Source organism: Eumetopias jubatus, unplaced genomic scaffold, assembly GCF_037043125.1.
Source record: "Eumetopias jubatus isolate StellerSeaLion01/CBP00866 unplaced genomic scaffold, mEumJub1_p1.0 scaffold_3, whole genome shotgun sequence".
NCBI lineage: Eukaryota > Metazoa > Chordata > Mammalia > Carnivora > Otariidae > Eumetopias > Eumetopias jubatus.
Genome location: NW_028274809.1, coordinates 19,179,037 through 19,199,764, shown reverse-complemented (window position 1 = coordinate 19,199,764; position 20,728 = coordinate 19,179,037). Strand labels below are relative to the sequence as shown.

Below are 20,728 nucleotides of genomic sequence, written 5' to 3'. Positions count from 1 at the left end.
CTGACACAACTTACTTCATTCTTATGTCAAAACAACTTCTAAAAACAACTTTTGAACTCATATCAAACCCACATTAACAAAACCACACAATTCTAGGCAGTGCGCTGGGTGCTAGGGACCCAGAACAAGAGAGAGGCGGTCCCCGATTTCCCAGGACATTGATGTGCGCGTGTGTGAACAGCCTATTACAATAACGTGATATGGGCGCTAGCACAGAATCGGGGAGATCACACGGTCGGTGCTCCTAACTCCGACTGGGGAGGGTCAGGAAAGTCTTACAGAAAAGGCATCAGAGGTAAACCCGGAGGAAGGATCCGTAGATCCAGCGGAAATCTGCACTGGGAGGAAATAGGGGAGTCGTCAGCTCGTGGACAGTAAGAGCCCCTGTGGCAGTGAACGAAAGCGCGAGAGCGAAAGTATTGGAGTGAGGAGCGGGCGAGGGACCCAACTGTGAAAGACCCCAAGCCACCCCAGCCCTCCTTCCCCAGGATCTCATGTATCCTCGCCCTCGCCGGCGCTTTGGCAGGTCCCGGAGCTTGGCCCGCGCCCACCCTCCCCGAGCCGCGCGCGGCCACCCAGCCCCCCCCCGCCGCCGCCTCACCCAGCCCCCCCCGCCGCCGCCTCACCCGGCAGGGGAGGCTCCTCCCGCTCCCCAGAGACTGCGCGGGACGTGCCCGCCCTGCGCGATGACGTCAGCACGCCCGCGCGCGCCGGGGGAGGAGTGGGAGTCGCTGGCCGGGAAGGGCTGAGGCTCCGGTAACCCCGGCAGGGCGGGGGGAGAGGGAGGGGCGGGGCAGGAGCCCCCTGGAGTGCGGGGTCGTGGTCCGGACCAGGAGCGGGAGCCCTAGACACGCTCAGCACCGCTTCCTCTGCCAGCAGGCCCCGCCCGGCCCGGCGATGGAGTTTCCGGACCTCGGGGCTCACTGTTCCGAGCCGAGCTGTCAGCGCTTGGGTGAGGGGCGGAGCGCGCGGGGGGCCGGGCCAGGCCGAGCGAGGCTTGGAGTTGCAGGTGGGGCGAAGGGTGGGCTCCAAGGGTGGGCTCCCAAGCTGGCACTGCCAGAGGGCGGGGAATCGAAGTTGGGGGCGGTGGCTAAGGGGGCGTGGCTAAGGAGATAGTGGCCTAGGACTGGGTGCAGTTTGTTGCAAACTGGGCGGCGTTTTCCCTTCCCCTGAGTGGAAGGCTTGAGTGAGTGGCAATGACGTCGAGGTCCCGCTGGACCTGCAGTCCGACCCGCTCCCTGCAGATTTTCTGCCGCTCAAGTGCGACGCCTGCTCCGGCATCTTCTGCGCAGACCATGTGGCCTACGCCCAGCATCACTGTGGATCTGCTTACCAGAAGGTGAGGGGGCGGTCTGACGGTGGGAGGGGGCGGGTGGAGGATGCTTGCAGCATCTCCGGAATCCCTCTGCCTCCCATTGCCTCTCGTTACTGTTTTTCTGAAGCTCAGTGCTGCAAACATTGTTTCCTTGTGCGTTTATAGGAGGCATATCCAGGTTCTTTCAGGGAGGCTGTTTCAGGACCAGAGATTTGGTTGGACTGGGAGCGGGCCACAGACTGACTCCTACTCCTTCTTAACTCTAGGATATCCAGGTACCTGTGTGCCCACTCTGTAATGTGCCTGTGCCTGTGGCCAGAGGGGAGCCCCCTGACCGCGCTGTGGGGGAGCACATCGACCGAGACTGTCGCTCAGATCCAGCACAGCAAAAACGTAAGGTAAGCGTTGGAGGGGTTAGCCGTGACCCAGCTGGGACCATGGATGCTTGCAAACCCGAACAGCTGTTATGATGGGATTGGAGAACGGGGTCAGAGTCTCAGCAGAGACAAACCTTCCCTCTGCATCTCAGATCTTCACCAATAAGTGTGAACGCTCTGGCTGCCGCCAGCGGGAAATGATGAAACTGACCTGTGAGCGCTGTGGCGGAAACTTCTGCATCAAGCACCGTCACCCACTGGACCATGAGTGCTCTGGGGAGAGTCACCCAACCAGCCGGCCAGGGTAATTGCAACCAGGTCCAGTACTTGCCTTTGGGATCACCCCATCCTTTTGAAACTGACTCAGCCTCTATCGTTACAAGTTGGGGAGCTGCAAACCTGTTGCCTCTGGCTAGAGGAGTCTATTTTAGCTTCCTATTCAACTGCCTATTTTTCCAGACTGGAGGAACTCCCCTCCTGACTTCCTGGGTAATGCCTGGGAGGACATGCAAGCTGACTGTTCTTGGAGGCATGCCAAGAGTGTCTCTTCCCTACAGACTTGCCGCCATCTCCAGAGCACAAGGTCTGGGTTCTTCTACAAGCACCGTCCCCAGCCCAAGTCGGACGTTGCCTTCATCTACCTCTCCCAGCAGGTAGGCAGGCCTACCTGTACCTTCTCTCCCTTTTTTCCCTTCACATCTCTGACTTCAGCCTCTTGAATGTCTGCCATAGAGCAACAGCCCAGTCTCCATCCAGGTCAGCCCCCCCAGTGATTGCTCTGCAGAATGGCTTGGTGAGTTGGGTGGAGCTTGGGGGGGGGGGTGGCAGAAGCAAAGCCCCCCCCCCCCCCCCGCCGGGAGAATAAAGTCCAAGGCAACTGGTTTTCTTTCTCCTTTTTGCAGAGTGAGTATGAGGCTCTGCAAAGAGCCCTGGAACTGTCCCTGGCAGAGACCAAACCCCAGGTCCCAAGGTACCTCCTCTGGTGAAAGAGAGTGGGATGTGGGCAAAGGCTCAGTTTGGAGGGAGGGCGGTGGGACCACTTCAACCCCACGTAGGATAATGAGAACTTGGACTCAAAATTCAGCTTATTAACTATATGACCTTTGACAAGTTCTTGAACCCATGAGGGTTCTGAATTTTCTCTAAAATGGGACCGTATTACTACCTACCTTGTAGGGTTCTGGAAAGACTGAGAATACTCAGAAGCGCTCAGCACAGGGATGCCTGATAGATCAGATGCTCCCGTTTTAGGTGGTATTGTCATCCAACTTGCGCTATTCCTCCCTCCCAGTTCTCAGGAGGAAGAGGACTTAGCTCTAGCACAAGCGTTGTCAGCCAGCGAGGCGGAATACCGACGGCAGCAGGTATGAGGACTGGGGGGGAGCTCAGGTCCTGCGCTGCGAAGGACGTGGGGAGGGGCTTTCTTCAAGTGGCAGTTTCGGAATGGTGGTTATCCTTTCGTTTTTGGTGTGACTTCAGCCCACACTGGGCTCTGAAGTGAGGACTGGCCCTCATTTCCTTGACGTCGCACCCTGTCTTCCCTTCCTTCCACTTTTCTTGCTCTAGGCCCAGAGCCGCAGCTTGAAGCCGTCCAACTGCAGCCTGTGCTAGGGCCCTGGGCTTGGGGAGGGAGGCTCAGCTGAGGAGGACTGTGGCCCCCACACCTCTAGGGTACACAGGGAGAGGAGGCGGGGAGCAGCCAGGAGTGAAGACAAGGAGGCCACCTGCAGGGAGCATCCGGAGGAGCACCTTGTGGAGTCAAGCCTACAGAAGGCCCTGGAAGAGAGCAGCTAGAACTGTCTGGTGGGTGGGCCCTCGGCGAATGCTGGCCAGGCCCCGGACAGCCCCCTGCATCATGTCATCCCCTTTACACTGAGGCTGCCCCCATCTGTAGGGGGCAAGGAGGGGCCTGGAAGGAATAAAGGATCTTGGCAGTCACTAAGACCTCCAAGTGGTGTGTTTTTTTCTCCTTTCCAACCGAAACCAGAGGAGTCCTGTCAAGAATGTGCCCCTCGCCTAAGGGTAGAGGCCCCCTGCAATGCCCCACACCAGTGTCCCAAGGATCCTAGCACAGTCCACACTTTTATTTCCCCAAAAAGTGCCTTTCCAAAAGGTTCTTTCCCCCAGCTATAGCCAGCACCAGACCCCAACACCGGGATGAAACATGCCGGGAAACGGGGTACATCTTATTCCCCTGAGTTATCCTTTGGGAGGGACGTGGCCGCAGCTTTGTCACCGGTCTCAGTCTGGGGGTTTGGTGTCCTCAGAGACTTCTTCCTGTCCCCGCTGCTGCAGCTGCCACATGTCCGCGTACATGCCGCCTCGGGACAGCAGAGCCTCGTGCCTGGGGCAAGGAGGAGGAGGAAAGTGCAAGTCCCAACTACCGTTTAACCCCAAGAGTCCTCACCACCAGCCCACAGAGAGGAGAGGGATCGGCCAGGGAGCTCCCTCCGAGACACTCGTGGGACTTCACCTTTTCCTCCCCCCCGCTTTCAGAGGCCCCGCCCTGTGCATCCTGCCCTGTTCCTTACCGTCCTCTCTCTATAATGCAGCCATCCTTAAAGACGAGGATCTGGTCCGCGTCCACCACAGTTGAGAGCCTGAGAAATCAGAGCTGTGTTACGCACCACACACCACAAGTGGGTGCCCGCTGCCCGGGGTCCCGTACCTGTGCGCCACGACGATGGTGGTGCGGTTGGCGCAGACTTCAGCCAGAGAAGCCTGGATGGCCCTCTCGTTAGATGTATCCAGTGCTGATGTTGCCTACAGAGAGGATCTGGGTAAACCTGCCCCTGACACCCAAAATCCCCGTGGAAGGAAGATACAAGCTGCTAGCTGAGGCCTCGGGAGTCAAAAAGAACCTGCTCTGCATTCGAGGACTGTAAGGTGTTTTCATGAAGCAGGGATTCATGCTGTCTATCCGCGATGGGCCACCACCCAGCAGCAAATGGCCTGGGCACAGGCAAGAGAGGAAGGAGGGGAGCGGGCTGCCCAGGGCCCTCACCTCATCCAGCAGAATGATGTCTGGAGCCTTGAGAATGGCACGAGCAATGGCCACACGCTGCTTCTCCCCACCACTCAGCTTGAGTCCCCGCTCGCCCACCTGCGTCTCGTATCCTGTGAATATTGCCCGCCTCCCTCAAGTCACACGGAATACATTTGGTTTCTGTGCTCAGATGAGCAGGACGGGATGGAACAGAGGGTTGCAGGGAACAGCAGGACTGAATCGGGCAGGGCAGGACCTCTCTCTGCAGGGAAGCTCACCTTCAGGGAAAGTCATAATGGCCTCATGGATGCCCGCAGCCTGGGCAGCAGCTACCACCTCCTCGTCCCCGGCTGTCAGGCGGCCATAGCGGATGTTGTCAGCGATCGTGTCATTGAAGAGGACGGTGTCCTGGGGCACGACTCCAATGTGAGACCGGAGGGAGATCTGGGTCACCTGGAGCCAAAAGACCGTATGGCCCAGGCCGTGAGACTGCCCTACGCCCACCGTCTGGCCTGGGAGGTAAGATGGGCTGGGGTGGGGGGGCACATGGGATGAGGTAGAGGAACCCTGTCACCACCATCCCATCCCAAATCCTAGCTGTGTGGGCAAATCACTCAACCTCCCTGAGTCTGTCTCTCCATCTATAAAGAAAGAAGATGCTTTTTATGCCCATGACTACTTTACTGGGGTAGGTCACATGGCGCTAGAAAGGCTGAGATCTCCAGCTGCAGCTTTTTGCAGGGGTGACATCTTCTCTCCCTGGAGAGTGGCCAGTACTTCATAGAGAGCCATTCTTTCACACACAGGCCCCTAAATCACCATCTCCTCCCTAGCAACCTTACCTGTGAGATGTCCTGCCCATCTATTCGGATGCAGCCGGAGCTGATGTCATAGAAGCGAAACAGCAAGCGCAACACTGTGCTCTTCCCTGCTCCAGATGGGCCCACCTGGTGCATTGGAAACAGAGGGAAAACATTTTCAGGCCTGCCGCTTTTAAGGCTTGCTCTCCAAGAAGCCACCAGTGTCCATCGAGGGTGCAACATTCAATCCTGTGGCCTGTTGTGACAGGATTCTGACTCCACAGCCTGGGTCACAAACTTCCATGAGCACCGGAGTAGGGAAACTCAAGGAGTCTGGGCCAAGTGCCTGGGTCTTCTCTCACCAGGGCCAGTGTCTGTCCAGGCATGACGGTGAAGGACACATCTTGCAGCGTTTCTCGCCTGCAAGGAAGGGTGGGCATGGTCAGCAGGCCTGCTGCACTCCCAGGGACTCCTTCCACCAGCAGAGCTACTCGTGGGCCCTGCCCCTCCCCTGGGCCCTGCCCCTCCCCTGGGCCCTGCCCTAGAAGGCTCCCCTTCTAGGAAGTGGTGGGCTGAGAAGCAGGAATGGGGGCGGGGGCTGTGGCCATGTGTAAATGGATGATGGGACAGGAGGCTGGGAGGTGCCAAAAGGGAGACTCACCCACTGGTATAGCTGAAATGCACATTCTCAAACTCAATCTGGCCCCTCTGGAAGTGCAGGGGCCCTGCTCCAGGGAGGTCCTTCACCTAGGAAAGTGCCACCCATGCATGCTGCCACTATAGGTCTGCTATTCCCCAGACACCGGAACACCACGCAGACTCCTGCTTCCCACACCCCGCGCTTCACTCACTTCCGGCTTCTCTTTCAGCAGGTCGAACATGTTCTCCATGTCGATGAAGTTTGTCTGGATCATCCTGCAAAAACAGCGCTGGCTGGGGCTCCTCTGAGGAGCTGGGGAAATAACCATGCACCCCAGACAGGTGAGGGTTGGCGATCAGGTTAGGTTACCTGTAGTAGGTGCCAAACCAGTTGAGAGGCATGTAGAGCTGGATGATGTAGGTGCCAAAGAGCACGAAGTCCCCGACCTGCGGACATCCCAGGAGGCGGACAGGGTCACGGGAGACCTACGGGCTGGCACCCCGCCCATGTGCTGTCACCTTGCCCACTTCCCTCCAGGCACCTGGGGGCCCAGACACGGCCCCAGGGCCCCTCTTCCCCGTCCCCAGCACAGTTCCCTCACCTGTAGCTTCTGCTTGCTGACAAAGTATGCACAAAGCAGGGAGCCAGCAAGGAGCCCGAGTCCAATCACCAGGTTCTGGATCTGATTTAGTAAAACCAGTGAAGCCGTTGACTTCCACTCCAAATGCTGGGGGGGGGGTGGGGCGGAGGGGTGGCATGTCACGTATACACTCTCACCAAATCCAAACCTGAGCCCCCAGGCATCATCAACCTCACTTTTTCAGCCCAAGTTGTACTCCTCTTGGCCCTGGCAATTCTGTGAGGCTAGGCCACTGCTCTTAGCTGGCGTCAAACGAGCATCCTCACCTGATATTTGAGGATGGCCTCTCGATAGCGGTCCACTTCGTAACCTTCCGCGTTGTGATACTTCACCTGACGAAGTCAAGCCACCCTATGAGACGAGGCTGCAGCCTGAACACCTGGATCATTTCCTCCAGATTCCCAGTGCTTCCTTCCTCATTATATCTTTTCTTTCTTTATTTTGTTAAACTCTTATTTAAGTAATCTCTACACCCAACATGAGGCTAGAATTCACAACCCTGAGATCGAGAGTCACATGCTCTTCTGACTGAGCCAGGCAGGCCTCCCTCCGTCCTCATTTGAAAAAGCACCGCCCCCCCCCACCCCCCTGCCCCTCGCAGCTCCCTGGCAGCCCTGCTGGTCCCAGCCACGCTGCCTCACATCTCCGTGCCTCACGTTACTGCCTCCAAGGCCTTTGTTACCGTCTCAAAGTTTAGCAGAGAGTCCACAGCTCGGGCCCGGGTAGCATTCTCCTGTGTGTTCATAGCACGTCGAAACTTCGTTCTCCACTCAGTGACCACAATGGTCACAACTGTAAGAGTGACAGGAGGGGGAGGAAGGCAAAGAAAAGATCAAGACATCACTCCCGACGGCAGAGACCACAGGGGGGTGTTCGCTACCTGACACATACACATGAACCCTGAGCTAGAGACCAGGGACCCAGATCCCAAAGGGAGAGAGCCCTAAGCTCCCCAAGGGAAGGGGCTATGCCTGAGACGTCTCTGCAGCCTGCACCAAGCCTTGTGTGTGAAAATGCTGTTGGTGACCAAACGAAGGCGAGCTGCATCTGGTTAGAGAAATGAGGTTTCTCCTTGACTTGAACCCACAGCAGGCCCCTAATGTGACCAGGATGCCTTCCCTGGCCCTCTATCCGGCTTGAGCTACAGCCCCCCTGGCAGAGGAGAAGGCCCACCCATCACGTTGGGGAGCAGCAGCTTACTCAAGTCCACTAATCCACAGCCTCTCCTAGCTGGGCCACCTGAGTAGGGGCAGGGCTCATGCCCAAGGAAGTCCCCAGAATACTTCAGGGAGACGTTTCCACTAGGCAGCACTCACTGAGGTAAAGACTCATGCAGAGGAACACAATGAGGCCAAACCAGGCGTTGAAGAACATGCTGAAGTAGACGATGCCGATGGTGATGTCAGCCAGCGTGGGGAGCACGTTGAACACCAGGTAACTAGGAAGGTGAGTCAGGCAACAAAGGAAGGTTTAGGGGCTTGGAGCCAGCAGCTCTACCCCCAGGAGTTTCAGTGTGGTGTTTTGTTTTTCAGTGGCAGCAGACTAGAATCAAGCTAAATGCCCCTCAACAGGTGGATGGCTAAATAAACGGTAGCAGGCCCCAAGGACAGAATGTGCCGGGTCAGTTATAACGAATGAGGAGGATCTTGATGCAGGGGAAGAAAACGTCTCCGTACCATTTTGTTAATAAGGCAATTCTGAATGACATCTGTGTCGTGACCCTAGGTGTTTTAGGGAAACCCTCCCTAGTACCCCATTAGTGCCATGAGTCTGTGCACATACGTATGTCCAAGTGTGGTGAAGAGCACAACTCAACATCCTAGATGGGGTGGGAACCTCTGAAGAAGTGAGTAGAATTTACAAGGTACTTGTTCCGTTTTATTTGTGTTATTATGGCAGCACGTGTACATTTATCTTAAAGTTAAAAAAAAAATAATTAAAAGGAGGATGGAGAGGCAGCTGAAGCTGGGTGCTTTCTCCAGCCCCACCATCCCACACTCCATTTCCACGGGCCTGGCACCTGAGCAACCCTGTGACACTGGACGTGCCCCGGTCCACAATCCGTAGCACCTCCCCGGTACGGCGTCCCAGGTGCCAGCGCAGGGAGAGCTCATGCAGGTGGGAGAAGAGGCGCAGCTCCACCCGCCGCGATGTGAACTGCTGTACCCGGATCCACAGGAATGTGCGCAGGTTGCTCACAAAACCTAGGGGGAGTTGGGGGGAGGCCTCGGTAGAGCTGAGGGACCAAATGACATCAGCCCACTTCCAAGATATGAAAGGTCCGAGAACACCAAGAGGCCAGGGGAGGGATGCTTCGGGGAGGAAGAGGGGGAGAGGCCAATGACAACCAGAGTGACAGCAGAGTCCCTCATACCTGTACTGCCAGTGCCACCCCCCTGGAGGAACTTGAGGATGACATAGGTGGTGACGGTCCAGGCCAGGGTGCTCCACGGTGCTTTCTCAGTCAGCAAGTTCACTACGGAGAAAATAAGTCAGAGCCCACTTCTGGCCCCGAGGGCTCTCTTCAGGAGAAACTGCTCCAGGCACCAGCCACAATCCCCTTTCTGATCCTCCAGCTCCTCACACTGTCCCACCTCCGTAGGTTAGGGCTGCCACCCCTCACATGGCCGATGAAGGACCAGAGAGCTGAGCGGGCACTTCTTCCCCTCACCTATGTCCCTATAGAAGATGGGGACCAACACGTTCAGTCCCCGTTCCAACCCCATGAGCCCCAGGCAGATGAGCACGACAAGCTGCAGAACTGGATTCCCTCGAGGCCACAGGTAGCCACTCAGTAGGCGGAGCTTCCTGCCAAGGTCTTGCCATGTAGATCTTGGTGGTGCCTCTGTTGACTGAACCTAGGATGGTCAAACACGTAGGGGAGGGGAGTTCAGAAATAAAAAAGAAGTGGCCTAGCCGAACCCCTCTAGGGAAAGTGTATGGGATTACAGCTCCCAGTTATCTCAGACCCACAAGTGATCCCCAGTGAGGTCAGAAAGGCTCACAGGGCACAAATGAGATTTGGGAAAGAAATACTATGGTGGGAAAAAATGAGGACAGGCAATGAAATTAAGACAGACCCTAAGGTTCAGAAATTCAGGCATACCTCGCTCCTCTCTACGTCTTGATCCTCTTCATTAACCTTCAAGGCATAGGACTGGGGACGAAGTCCAGGGCCCCAGAGTCCCAGGATAAAAAGCCCTCCAGAGACCACATACCGCAGCACCCACAGGCTAAACTGAACCTAGAATAAAATGTGTCCAGAGAGCATCAAAGAAGGCCAAAATGCCATTGTTACCACTTATAACAGAGCTAGGGACTGGGGTAGGGCACATACCCAGGTCAGGGGCCCAGCATCAAGTAGGCTTTAAAAAAATCTAGAGTGACTCAGCAGAGACACACCCCACCAGCTGGCTATCAGCAACCAGGCCATGCAGGCCTCCCCCTTCTTCCCTTTCTTAGAGGCATCCCAAAGTGTGGAACCAGTGTGACCAGACATACCATCCTTCTTCCCAGCCCTTGCCACTCATGATTCTCCTCTCCCTACGAGGTCCCTTACCTGCTGGCCCAAGTCTGCCCGTGCCCACCACCACTGTGGGCTGTTCCAAGACACAAGGGCCAAGTTCTCAGCTGTAAATGCCACAGTCCAGAGGAGCAGGAGACCCGAGCTGTGCCTGAACTCGATCCAGATGCCCATTGCTAGCTTCTGCCAGGCCTGGTTATGTTCCACCACGAGCAGCCCCAGGCCACAGGCGCTGGCCAGAGTCCCCAGTATGGAAGCCAGCAGTAGGTAGCCTGGCAGCGGGGCGCCCCCAGCAGTGCCCACCCGGCCAACCAGGCCGGCTAGGGGCAGCGCCACCTGAAGTGTGGCCAAAATCAGCTGCAGCACATAGGGAGCGACGAGAGGGCCGGCACTCCAGGACAGCTCGTGGGGGCCAGCTGGCCGCTCCCGGCGCTTGCGGGCAAGGGCTAGCACCAAGGCCAGAGCCCCCAGGGCCATCAGTGTCGAGGACATAAGCGTGAAGAAGAAGCAGGGACTCAGGCCCCCCTTCACCCAGGCCGGCCCCAAGGGCCCCTCGGCCTCGCAGTAGTTGCCCACAATCACCATGGCGATGCGTGGCCGCTGGCCGCGGCTGCGGGAACTCTGGGGCCTGCGGGGACTGCAAGAAGGGCAAACGGAACCGGCTGCTCGAGGCGGGGCGCGGAGGGTGGGGTGTTTCGGGTCACGGGGCCGCGGGGCGCCAAGCGGCGAAGGTCTCGGGCAGGGACACACGTGGGGCCCGCCACACTACCCACTCTTGCCGCACGCGCCGCCGCCACGCACTCACGCAGGGCACGTACGCCGTCTTCTCCCGTCCGTCCGCCCCTCGCTCGCAGCCTGGGACCCTACTGCCAAGTCCCGGCCCGAAGGAATGCTCGGCGTCTGACCCGAGCAGCTCCCTCGCGCAGCAGCCCCGCCTACCAGGGCGGCCCCGCCCCTACGTAGGGTCCCCATTGGTCAACCTCTCTGAAGGGGCGGGAGGGGGAGGGTGCACGCGGGAAAGGCAAAATACCAGGGCGGAGCCGGCTTGGTCACGTGCTCACGGCGCGAAATCTGACCGCACGTCCGGCCTGAGACATTGACCTCCACGGAACCACAGCTAGGAAATGACCCATCCGCTAGCAGGCTAGCTCGGTATATCCAAGTGACGGCATAGACTGCCCACTTTCCTACAGGGCCCGGCCGGGTCCCCGGCCATTAGGGAATATCACACGCACCCCACTCCGCTTGTTCCCACAATCCTAGCGCCGAGAGACAACTAGCGGCGCAAGACAACAAGCCGCGACCTGGTCAAAGTCCCTTTTTTATTAAGGGTTATCAAGCTGTACACAGTTCCTACGCCTTCCGCTGCGAGCTCGGGCAGCACAGTTGACCACACCCGCAGTGGACCAGATCGGGGCGAGGGGTGGGATGGAGAGTAGGAGCTGGATCCCAGCATGCAATGCGGCAGCTCAAAGCCTAGGGCGAAGGCCTCCTGTCGTCCCTCTGTCCCCCTCTGGAGGACAGCGGGAGGCAGGCCAGAGCTCTCCTGCTGGGAGGTAGACAGCCGAGGGCACAACCAGTCCAGTCCATCCTATGTGCAGGCGGTAAGGGGTGTAATAAGCAGCAATGGGGACCAGGACGGCCTCAGTCTCCCAGGGGCCCATCCTAAAAGTTGGGAGAGGGCAGCAAAGAAAGTCCACCCTGCTCCTGCAATTTAGAAACCTTCCTTCTTAGTGTCAAGATAGCATGAGAGGAGCTGGGATCTAGGGCCTCCGCACCAATGCAAAGCAAAAGCTGAACAGAATGGGAGCAAGCGAACAGAACCAGAGCAAGCGGCACACGTGCCAGTCATGTGCAGGAAGCGGGAGAGGTGAGCAGGCTGCAGCACTGGGAGAGAACTGGGGGTGAGGTAAGGGCCACAGCCTGAGCTGCTCATCTGTTCAGGGTTGGGGAGGGAGGCTGCAGAGGCTGAGGGTCTGGGCCCAACCTCCCCACTCCACAGTTGGCACGGGTTCTCCCTGCTTGGCAGCTTCTGTGGTGGGCAGTCCTCTGGAGACTTGCAGGGGTGGGTGCAAAGGTGGCAGTACTGGGGCTGGGCTGGGGACCAGTTTCTAGCACCACACTCTGAGCCAAGGGGGTTCCTGGGGATGAGGCTAGAGTCCTGTGTGCCTTGGTTCCCGGGCCCCCAATTTCTCTCCTGGGGCTGTGGCAAGCCCAGTGTTGGCACCTCCCTTGGCCAGGCACAGACACACAAAACACCACACACGTGGAGCCAGGCAACACTCAAGAGGAGCCCTCCATGGCAGGCGGATAGGATGGCAGGGCAACAACGGCCTCCATCCTGGGACACAGGGCCCCTCCTCAGCCTTGTCTATACCTGTGGAGAGAAACGGGTTAGTAGTGGAGATAATCTTCCGCTCTCTGCTTGCCCGAAAAACAGCTTGGAGATAAAGGAAAAGGAAAGCTTGATTCCTGGGGAGGAAATCGTAGGGAAAATCAAGCCCTAGATTTCAGAGAAGGTGAGGCAAGAAAGGGCATTGTATTTTGGAGGGGGAGGAACAGTATCTCTGTACGAGCGGCCTGCCTTCTCTCCCATGAGACTTTGATCTCGGCCTGAAAGTTACTACTTCCAGTAGTAGTCGTTCTCCGGTCCTGGAGCCCTTACCTTGTGCACCTGAGGGGGAAGCTCATCCTCCGAGCCCTCCTCGGGCACCGGCTCTGGGTGCCTGGATGCTGACTGCCCGTCTTCAGCCCACCCTCCAAGGGGCAACCGAGAGAAGTAAAAGGGAGCCCGGGGTACTGTGCCAGGATCTAGAGACACAAGTAAATGTCCTCTTAGAATGAACACAAGCAGAAATGTGGAGAAAGGTTCTGGGGCTGTTCAGGGTCGGGGTGAGGGTTAGTCTCTTTGGGCCTGATCGCTCTGACCTCCTTCCTCCCCAGGAGGCCCCCCCAAAGAGCCACCTTTCCCTGAAGGCTCTGTACCCTCCTGGACTCCCGCTGGATACCTGTGATACCCCCATAGCGCCTCTGGAAGCCCCCCTGCAGGGCGGTGGTCTCAGGGGCTCCGGGCCGGGCTGCAGCACAGGGATAGCTAGCAGAGCGAGGGATGGGTTGGGAGGCCCGGGAGCCCTCTGCCCCCTCTTCAGGGGCGCTCTCCCCACTCTCATCGCTCTCCCGGCGGTGCCACACGTGCCGCTCAGGTTCGGCCTGCGCCTGCTGCTTGTGGAGCTGAGAAGTGGAGGGGGGTGCTCATTAGGCAGGGACAGGCTATCTGAAACAGATGCCCCCCACCATGCTATCCTCCAGTTCCCATTTTTACCACCTCACCTAGAATCAGCGACCCAGAGTAACTACCACGTTAACAGTGTGTACCACACATATGACGTCTTACAGGTTAAATTCTCAGATCCCTGGAACCTAGTCATTTGAGTCAAGAACAAATTGGTTGCACATGTAAGTGCCAGGCACTCTTTCAAGGTGCTGGGAAGACAGCAGTGAACAGAACAGACAAAAATCCCAGCCCTTGTATGGCTTCTATGCTGGGGGTGGAGGTGGGCGGTTATAGACAGTGAAATAAAAAAGGAAAAAAAATGCAGCAGGTCAGATAAATGCTATGGAGAAAAATAAAGCAGGAAGATTCAGGAGGGTGGCCAAGGGAGGCTCTTTTGGTCAGGCTGGCCAGAGACGGTCTCATGGAAGAAGTAAGAACAGGTGAATAAAGGAGGGAGCCATATGCCTAGCTCAGGGAAGTGGATTCTTGGCACTGAAAACAACCAATGTGTAAAGGGCCCTGGATGACAATAAACTTGGCTAAAAAGGATGGTAAAGGGGTATATGCGGGAATGGAGATCAGAGTAGGGGAACGGCAGAGAAGGGTTCCGAACCCAAGTCTTGCTTTTCCACTCCTAAAACCCTCTATTTGTCAGCGGCCACCTTGATTCCGTGGCTTGGGCCCTTCCTGCCCCACTCACCTGGTGCATATAGAGGGCATGCAGGCTCATCTCGGTGGATGCGTATTCCGACAGCACCAGGCTCTGCAGTTGTCCTTCCCACACACTGCTCCCGGAGCTGGCTGTCCTGGCATCCACCCTGTCCCTCCCGGCACAGACAGCAGCCGTCAACATTTCTGAGACCCGCAGAGGTTGCTGGGGGCTACTGCCATGCCCTCCCATCGTGGCCCCCCGCCCCCCACTCACCCAGAGCCTGTCATGGTGCTGGGAGCTCGGCCTGTGGGCACCTGACCAGGGTGCAGAGGGGAGAAGGAGCGCAGGGCAGAGGCGACTTCAGCCCTGTGCCTGGAGCCCTGCAGGTCTCTGGGCAGTGGGGGTCCCCGGCAGGATGAGCCGGCTACCACATTTGCGATAAGGCTCAGTGGCTGTGAAAGAAAGGGGTGGGTAGAGTTCCCAGGGCAGGAGGGAGGCCGCAGGGCCCCTCAGTGTTCTGGATGTCAGGGCACAGACTGAACAGACAGAAGGAAACCGACTGGGCGGGTAGGCCCTTCCACCCCAGGCCCTCAACTCCCAGCACCTGGAGTCCACTCTGCCCACTGTCAGCTCCAGTCCCCAGGAACACACCTCAGACTCGGACTGTAAGGACTGGATGGACGTAAAGAGGGCATTTTCAGGGAGCAGGCCCCCTTGGGCGAGGCCGGCAGCTGCTCCGTCCCGCTGAACCTGCTCCTTGAGGAAGCCGAGGAAGGCCGTGCTCTCACGTGGCGGCTGCCAGCCGGGGTTGGTGATGGCAAAGTGCATGAGTGACAGCTCTGTCTTCCCATCCTCGGCTTGCTGGTACACCGAGGCCTCTGTCTGCCCACCGGACAGCCACTGCACAAGGGAGGCTACAGTGAGGGGGACTGCTGTATCTTGTCCAGAGCCCCGGGGCCCACCCCGGGGACGGTCGCACGCTGGGCTAATTGCTTGGTTTGTGCCTTTCTCAAGGGAACATGGCCAGAGGTTGCAAGCTGAAGGCTAAAATCCAGCCCAAGCTCCTATTTACCAAGCAGGGCTGCCTTTTAGTGATGCATTGGCTCAGAGGGGTGTCTTTCTGCAGTCGGCCCAGAGACACTGTTCACCTCCGGCCACCTGCCCTTGTCCTCTCCCGGTACCTGGGGATGCCCATGCTGGCGAACATCCATCTGAGCAAAGGAGCAGGTATCTCCAACACCTACGACCTCCACGGTGAAATTGCGGAAGAAGTCTATGATCTCCAGGGCCCGTGGGCGCAGGCAGAAAATGAGGATGAGGGGTGTGACAATGGGGCTTAGTAATTCCTCCAAGATGAACACCTGAAAGGGGAGGGGGGACCCAGGTCACAAGAGAGCAGGAGGGATCCCAGCCCTCACCACCGAGCTATCAGCCAGTCTCTAAGAGGCCCTAACTCCAACTCCACTCACTGCCTTGTACTGGAAGAGCTGGGCAAACTCGTCCCGGGTCTGCGAGCGGTGGGCATTACCCTGCCAGTGGTCAGGCATGTAGTGGATGTGCGCGAGGATCACGCGGAGCAGCTGCTCGGGGCAGAACACCATATGCTGGTCCGGGATAAAGGACCTGTGGGAATCGGGGTCACGGTGAGAGGTAAGCCTTTCCCAGGGGCGCTAGTTGGCTTGCCCCCGCCTGCCGCCCTGGCCCACCTGCACACGGTCACAGTGACCCCCAGGAGTGTGACGGTGGTGAGGACGTGTTCCACGGCCAACACGTCTTCGTCGTAGATGGTGAGGGCGATAAGCACGGCCAGGATGGAGCCAGCGAAGAAGGCGCCGTTCTTGGCCAGCAACGTCAGCAGAGGGGACAAGAAGCAATTCATGTACTTGGAGGCGGGCTTGTAGCCTCGGTTGAGGCGGGACTGCAGCTCGTGTTCCAGCTCATTGAAGTGGCGGAGGTAGCAGCGGCCGTAGAGGGACCAGCAACGTGCTCCCAGGGCCCCGGGCTCCCGCTTCAGCACCTCCGCGTAGCTGAAGAAGGCATAGAGGATCTGCCAGATGAGGATGAGGGGGCACAGCAGGAAGTTGGCGATGCCGATCCATAGGATGCGGTTGCTGAGGCGCTGGGCCAGCTCGAGCCGTTGCCCCCCACGTTTGTACTCGGCCTTGAGGCTCCATTCATTGAGAAACAGAGAGCCAGGTCCCCAGAAGAGGATCAGCTCGAAGTTGTACTTGAGGCCACGGGTGAAGAAGACGGCCTCCCCCAGGCCGGGCAGGCGGAAGCGCAGAGGCAGGAGGGATTTGTTAACCAGGGCGACCATGTAGTTCTGGAAACGGAGGATGCGATGGTAGATGTCTAGCTCTGTCAGCTCGCGCTTGTGGATGCAGATCTGGTGCTCCTTCTGGGTCTGCACAATCCGGGCCTGCACTTCCTGCCACGTGCAGTACGGAAGGGCAGACTGTGGGGTGGGAGAGAGACACGGTAGGGAAGGCGGGCTTGTTGCCTGGACTCCTCCTCGCCCCGCATTAGCTGTGAGGCCCTGTGCTTTGCTGGGTGGAGCCTTTAAGCAGAGGCTCCTTTGACCTGCCAGTGACAGAGGAGGGTGCCCGAGGCCCAGCAGCACGCCCCACCCCTCCCAAGCCGCAGAAGGCACGTTGGGCTGTGGCGCGCTAACTGCCCAACTTCTCCAGTCTCACCATGGGGATACGCAGAGCGTGCAGGTAGAAGGAGTGGATCTCCCAGTAGCAGCAGATGTTATAGATGAACTTGATAAGCCGATGAATCCAGAATACAGCAGCGATGACCAGGATGGTGATAAGGGAGCCATTTTCCTGAATCCTGGTGGGGAAAAGGAAGGGGGGGGAGGGGAGGCCTTGAGGAGTCTTGGCAGACAGGATGCTATCCTGAAGGATATGGCGAGGCTGAGCCCGAGTCTGTGTTCTAGGGAATGTGCCACCACCTCCCACTCCATTCCCCACCTGCTAGTGGAACTCTGGCTCTGGTGTCCTCTGAGCTGTGGCCCTTACCTGGCACTACAGACCTGGGCGGGCAAAAAGGCGTCTGGCAGAGTGACCTTGACAGGCTCAGTAGGGTGAAGACTATGGTTCACCATCTTGTTGGCAAATAGGATGTCGTAGTCCACACAGCTGACCAGGAAGGTGGTGAAGGCAACCACAAAGAGGAACTGCCTGGGGAATTGGGAAGAGGGGCCACACTCCAAGAGTCAGAGAGGCACCAGTGAAATAGTGTGGGAAAAGGGAAGAGTCTGGAAGCAGCAGAACAAGGCTGGAGAGCAGCCTCTGGGGATGAGCAGGGGCTGGAGAACCCCCAGTGGGCTCTCTCTGCTGCTCAGCCCCCCGAGACCTTCTTAGGCCCAAACCAGCTCCCGCTTTTTCCTCTTAGCCTTGGGCGTCACACAATTAGCCTGCTTTCCTCACTGCATGGTAATCTCTGCCACCACTTACTAGACTCTGCTCAAAGATCTTGTGATTGTGGTCTCTGCTACCCAATCCCTGATTTCCTTTTGAGATAGTATTAGAAGCCCTAAAGGGATTTACAGTCTTTCCTGATTGAGGGAGGGTTTCCCAATCCCATCCTCTTTGGCAAGGCCATATGGCTCCTTTCTTAGAAAGTGCTCTGCCCTCCTAGGTGTAACTAAGGCAGAACACACACTTTTCTTAAGTGGCTGGCATCTCTGAGACCTCCTGACCGAACCACGCCCATTCCATGGGATCGCTGATGAGCTGCTGAAATGGTCAAGTCTCAGTTCTCTTCATGGAAGAGAAGAGAATTTGGGAAGAATTCCTTATAAGGCAGATAAAGAAAGTGATTGTAAATTTTGGTGCCACACCAGTCCCTGAGCTCTAAAATTAGTCTGCAGGGTTTTGAGCCGGGAACTGAGCTGCACTGGCTGGTATGGCCAGGGCTGAGCTCAAGAAGAGGAAAGACTGAGATGCGGTCCTTCCCCACATCACTGTCCCTCCTTAGACTTACATGAGCTCAAAGATCTCCCCGATGAGCATGCAAGTGAAGCCATTCTTCTGGTGTAGATTATAAACGTATAATTGTCAAGAAAAATGTGGTTGACAGAGACAGCACTTAGGGGCACAGACTTTGGGGGGTCACATGCCCAAACTTAACTCCTGGCTCTATGACTTTCTAGCTGTGTGACTTTGGCCAAACTTAATCTCTCTCAACTTTCGTCTGCAGTGGCACTTTGGAAATAATAGCACCCGTCTCATAGGATTATTAGGCATGAGCTAATGAGTGTAAAGTATTTACACAGAGCTGACACAGAGTAGGTAAAAAGATACTGATTATTATAGTTATTAGTGTCCCGTCAAAAACAAAGATCACCTTTAGAGAGGTTCCTTATGAACTGACACCACGAAGTGAAAGGCACGCAGCTCTTGGGAAACGCAGGCTTATCATTATCTATAATGATCCTTATTTCCCCAGCCTCTTTCAGCCTTAGGAAGAGTTCCATCTCCCTTCCGGGGATTAGAATCAAACCCACCCCAACTTCCCACCGGGGCCCTGCTTAGATGGGGGCTAAGGGTCCCAGAGCTCCCACGCAGACACAAAGGATATTCGAGAGAAGAAGAGGTCAAGGTTTTCAATGTGGTGCCAGGGTGCTGTGGGCACAGGAGTAGAGATGTCAGAGCCCTGAAGGAACAGGTCCCTCTGTCCTGTTCCTCCACCCGCTCCCGCCCCAGGCCCCAGCTCCGCTGTCGGGTCCGAGAACTCACATTTGCTCCCCTCAGGGACGTGCACCAATAGGTCCTCCTCTCCAGGGGGTGAATCACTGTAGGAAGCCTCAAGGCGCTGGTATTCAGTGTCAAACTGCGCCATCACCACCGCCCCCAGTCCACTTTGTCCCCCTGCCGGGAATGACGAAGAGATCCAGGTTCAGACCGTGCTGCTGCTTGTCTCCTGCCCTGCCTAGCAGATCAGAAAGAGTGAGAAAGAATCTCTGCGCTTGGTCTCTACTCCCAGTCTTCTTGGCTCAAAGGCAGAGGAGTAGTTACCACAGGAGAGCAGTAAGCTCAGGGTCTGGAAGGTCAGTCATTCCCAGAGCCTTTACTGAGTGTCTACTGAGGTCTGGCCGGTCTGCCACTTTGCGGGTGGGGGGGTGGGGGGGGTAGGGGTGGGTGGGGGTGCTGTTTCATCTTCTACTCAGTGGAGATAAGGGGGCTTCCCTCTGCCCTCCTGGAGAAACCCGGGTCTCCCAAGACATCTCTGGGAGATTGGAAGCATTTTGTAAACAAAGGTTTGAGAGAAGCACATGGCCCTACCAGCTCCATGGGCAGCGTCTGCTCCACTCCAGCCCTTGATGCCCTCGCTCTGCAGCTGCTGGAGGAGAAGATGTCAGGCCCCAGGGAGTGGGCAGTGGGGATAGAAAGAAACCCAACCTTCCTACCCACCCACCCTCCACTAAGAGGAGGCCAAGCATGGGGCAGGGAGGCTGCAGTGGGGAAGAGGCACTGGGCTAGATGTACTTCCTCTGGCTGTACCATACAGGACCACTCATCCAACTGTAGGATCCCAAGAAGTGGCTTGTTGAGCCTGTAAAAACTGAGTCAGTACAGGCCTGAGGTCAGGCAGCTCCTCTGGACTGTTTTTCCATCGCCCCACCTCAGCCTCAGAAATTAGGCCTCTCAGGGTCCTCAAAGCCCCAAATCCAAAACCCAAGAAAAAGAGTCTCTTCTGAAAAGGGCCTTTCTGGTCAACCTCTTCCCCTGGTTCCCTAGCACCAAAGGCCCACCAGGCAGGCACAGTTCCTGGATGGGAAATCCTGACTGGGTCCGTGCAGACCCAGATCCTGGGCGAACTGTGGGGTCCCTAGGTCCCTGGAGCCAGGCATGTCTAGGCAGCACTCACCCAGTCGGTGCAGACCCTCGGGCCGTGGAACACGACCCAAGCCTGGCCCCAGTGGGACTCCCTGGGTTAGTGAGAGCCCTGGGTCCAAAGTAGCTGACCAAACCTTCGGGGAGTTCACCACTCACCGGGTCAGTGTGGACCCAGCGTCATGGAGCCCCGGCTGGCCGGGCCTGGGCTCAGGGTTTCCTGCGGATGTTGGAAGAATCGAGCTAGTCCGACAGCCGATCACCCAGGTGGGCTGGGTTGCCTCCCCACACCCAGCCGCCAAGACCCGAGCCCAGCGCGCCCCAGGGTCGCCCGGCGCCAGGCCAAGGGCTCGGCTGCCAACAGCGGACAACCTCGCGCGCGGCCCCGCCGCCCGCGCGCGCCCCCGCCCGCGCGCCCCCGCCATCAAAACATTCCGGCTGCGCGCCTTCGCCACTCCCGCGGCGCCCCTTCCCCCCGTTACTCGCCGTGAGCTCACTTAGGGCTCCGCGGGCACCCTCCGTCAGGCCCGACTCGGGCCTTGAGATTCCAGTAACCGATCTCGCGTTTCGCCTCAGGAACCGTGACCCGAGTGATTCCAGGGGCTCGGTCGGCTCCGCTGGGTTCGTCGGGACCGAGAGCTCTAGGCCCGGCGCCTGCCACTCACTGTCACCCGCAGC

The 20,728-nt window shown here is 57.7% G+C and overlaps 3 protein-coding genes across 14 annotated transcripts; 1 reads left to right on the top strand and 2 right to left on the bottom strand.

Annotated features, from left to right (window-relative positions):
* The first annotated feature begins 690 nt into the window (after window positions 1–690).
* On the top strand, window positions 691–3,630 carry ZFAND2B (zinc finger AN1-type containing 2B). Of its 4 annotated transcripts, none has more exons than XM_028092168.2 (10): window positions 691–756; window positions 880–952; window positions 1,245–1,339; window positions 1,582–1,713; window positions 1,845–1,996; window positions 2,250–2,345; window positions 2,425–2,485; window positions 2,595–2,662; window positions 2,984–3,056; window positions 3,259–3,390. In XM_028092168.2, exons 2-10 carry the CDS (start codon window positions 898–900, stop codon window positions 3,301–3,303), a joined length of 777 nt encoding a protein of 258 aa, XP_027947969.1. In that variant the 5' UTR covers window positions 691–756; window positions 880–897; the 3' UTR covers window positions 3,304–3,390. The 4 variants fall into 4 exon arrangements, with proteins under 4 accessions (XP_027947969.1, XP_027947966.1, XP_087877677.1 ...); XM_028092165.2 differs by having other exon boundaries at window positions 880–1,009; XM_088021551.1 differs by lacking the exon at window positions 691–756 and having other exon boundaries at window positions 815–952; window positions 3,363–3,630.
* Window positions 3,631–3,761: 131 nt separating this feature from the next.
* ABCB6 (ATP binding cassette subfamily B member 6 (LAN blood group)) lies at window positions 3,762–10,931 on the bottom strand. The gene is made up of 19 exons (XM_028092164.2): window positions 10,318–10,931; window positions 9,865–10,002; window positions 9,430–9,616; window positions 9,133–9,234; window positions 8,779–8,962; window positions 8,075–8,196; window positions 7,441–7,550; window positions 7,025–7,090; window positions 6,720–6,845; window positions 6,488–6,564; window positions 6,330–6,393; window positions 6,140–6,225; window positions 5,841–5,898; window positions 5,521–5,625; window positions 4,957–5,131; window positions 4,697–4,809; window positions 4,361–4,455; window positions 4,224–4,292; window positions 3,762–4,036 (listed from the first exon to the last, which is right to left on the bottom strand). Exons 1-19 carry the CDS (start codon window positions 10,864–10,866, stop codon window positions 3,934–3,936), a joined length of 2,529 nt encoding a protein of 842 aa, XP_027947965.2. The 5' UTR covers window positions 10,867–10,931; the 3' UTR covers window positions 3,762–3,933.
* Window positions 10,932–11,584: 653 nt separating this feature from the next.
* ATG9A (autophagy related 9A) lies at window positions 11,585–20,718 on the bottom strand. Of its 9 annotated transcripts, XM_028092153.2 has the most exons (18): window positions 20,548–20,718; window positions 20,210–20,270; window positions 19,703–19,778; window positions 19,499–19,556; window positions 18,953–19,084; window positions 18,795–18,838; window positions 18,198–18,262; window positions 17,231–17,392; window positions 16,901–17,042; window positions 15,914–16,662; window positions 15,677–15,830; window positions 15,389–15,568; window positions 14,859–15,107; window positions 14,481–14,659; window positions 14,256–14,373; window positions 13,290–13,512; window positions 12,947–13,092; window positions 11,585–12,658 (listed from the first exon to the last, which is right to left on the bottom strand). In XM_028092153.2, the coding sequence occupies exons 3-18, from the start codon at window positions 19,718–19,720 to the stop codon at window positions 12,653–12,655; spliced, it is 2,625 nt and encodes an 874-aa protein (XP_027947954.1). In that variant the 5' UTR covers window positions 19,721–19,778; window positions 20,210–20,270; window positions 20,548–20,718; the 3' UTR covers window positions 11,585–12,652. The 9 variants fall into 9 exon arrangements, with proteins under 9 accessions (XP_027947954.1, XP_027947958.1, XP_027947957.1 ...); XM_028092157.2 differs by lacking the exon at window positions 19,703–19,778 and having other exon boundaries at window positions 20,085–20,270; XM_028092156.2 differs by lacking the exon at window positions 19,703–19,778.
* Window positions 20,719–20,728: the final 10 nt, after the last annotated feature.

Coding starts and splice junctions, on each gene's coding strand:
- ABCB6 (XM_028092164.2), bottom strand. CDS start 10,866: ATGGTGATTGTGGGCAACTACTGCGAGGCCGAGGGGCCCTTGGGGCCG. Junction 8,197..8,778: donor AGTGTCACAGGGTTGCTCAG/GTGCCAGGCCCG, acceptor TCACCTTCCTAG/TTACCTGGTGTTCAACGTGC. Junction 6,394..6,487: donor TGGTTTGGCACCTACTACAG/GTAACCTAACCT, acceptor CTGTTTTTGCAG/GATGATCCAGACAAACTTCA.
- ATG9A (XM_028092153.2), bottom strand. Junction 18,263..18,794: donor TTGACCTCTTCTTCTCTCGA/ATATCCTTTGTG, acceptor TGACAATTATAC/GTTTATAATCTACACCAGAA. Junction 17,393..18,197: donor GGGGAGATCTTTGAGCTCAT/GTAAGTCTAAGG, acceptor CCAATTCCCCAG/GCAGTTCCTCTTTGTGGTTG.
- ZFAND2B (XM_028092165.2), top strand. CDS start 898: ATGGAGTTTCCGGACCTCGGGGCTCACTGTTCCGAGCCGAGCTGTCAG. Junction 2,346..2,424: donor TCATCTACCTCTCCCAGCAG/GTAGGCAGGCCT, acceptor TGTCTGCCATAG/AGCAACAGCCCAGTCTCCAT. Junction 3,057..3,258: donor CGGAATACCGACGGCAGCAG/GTATGAGGACTG, acceptor TTCTTGCTCTAG/GCCCAGAGCCGCAGCTTGAA.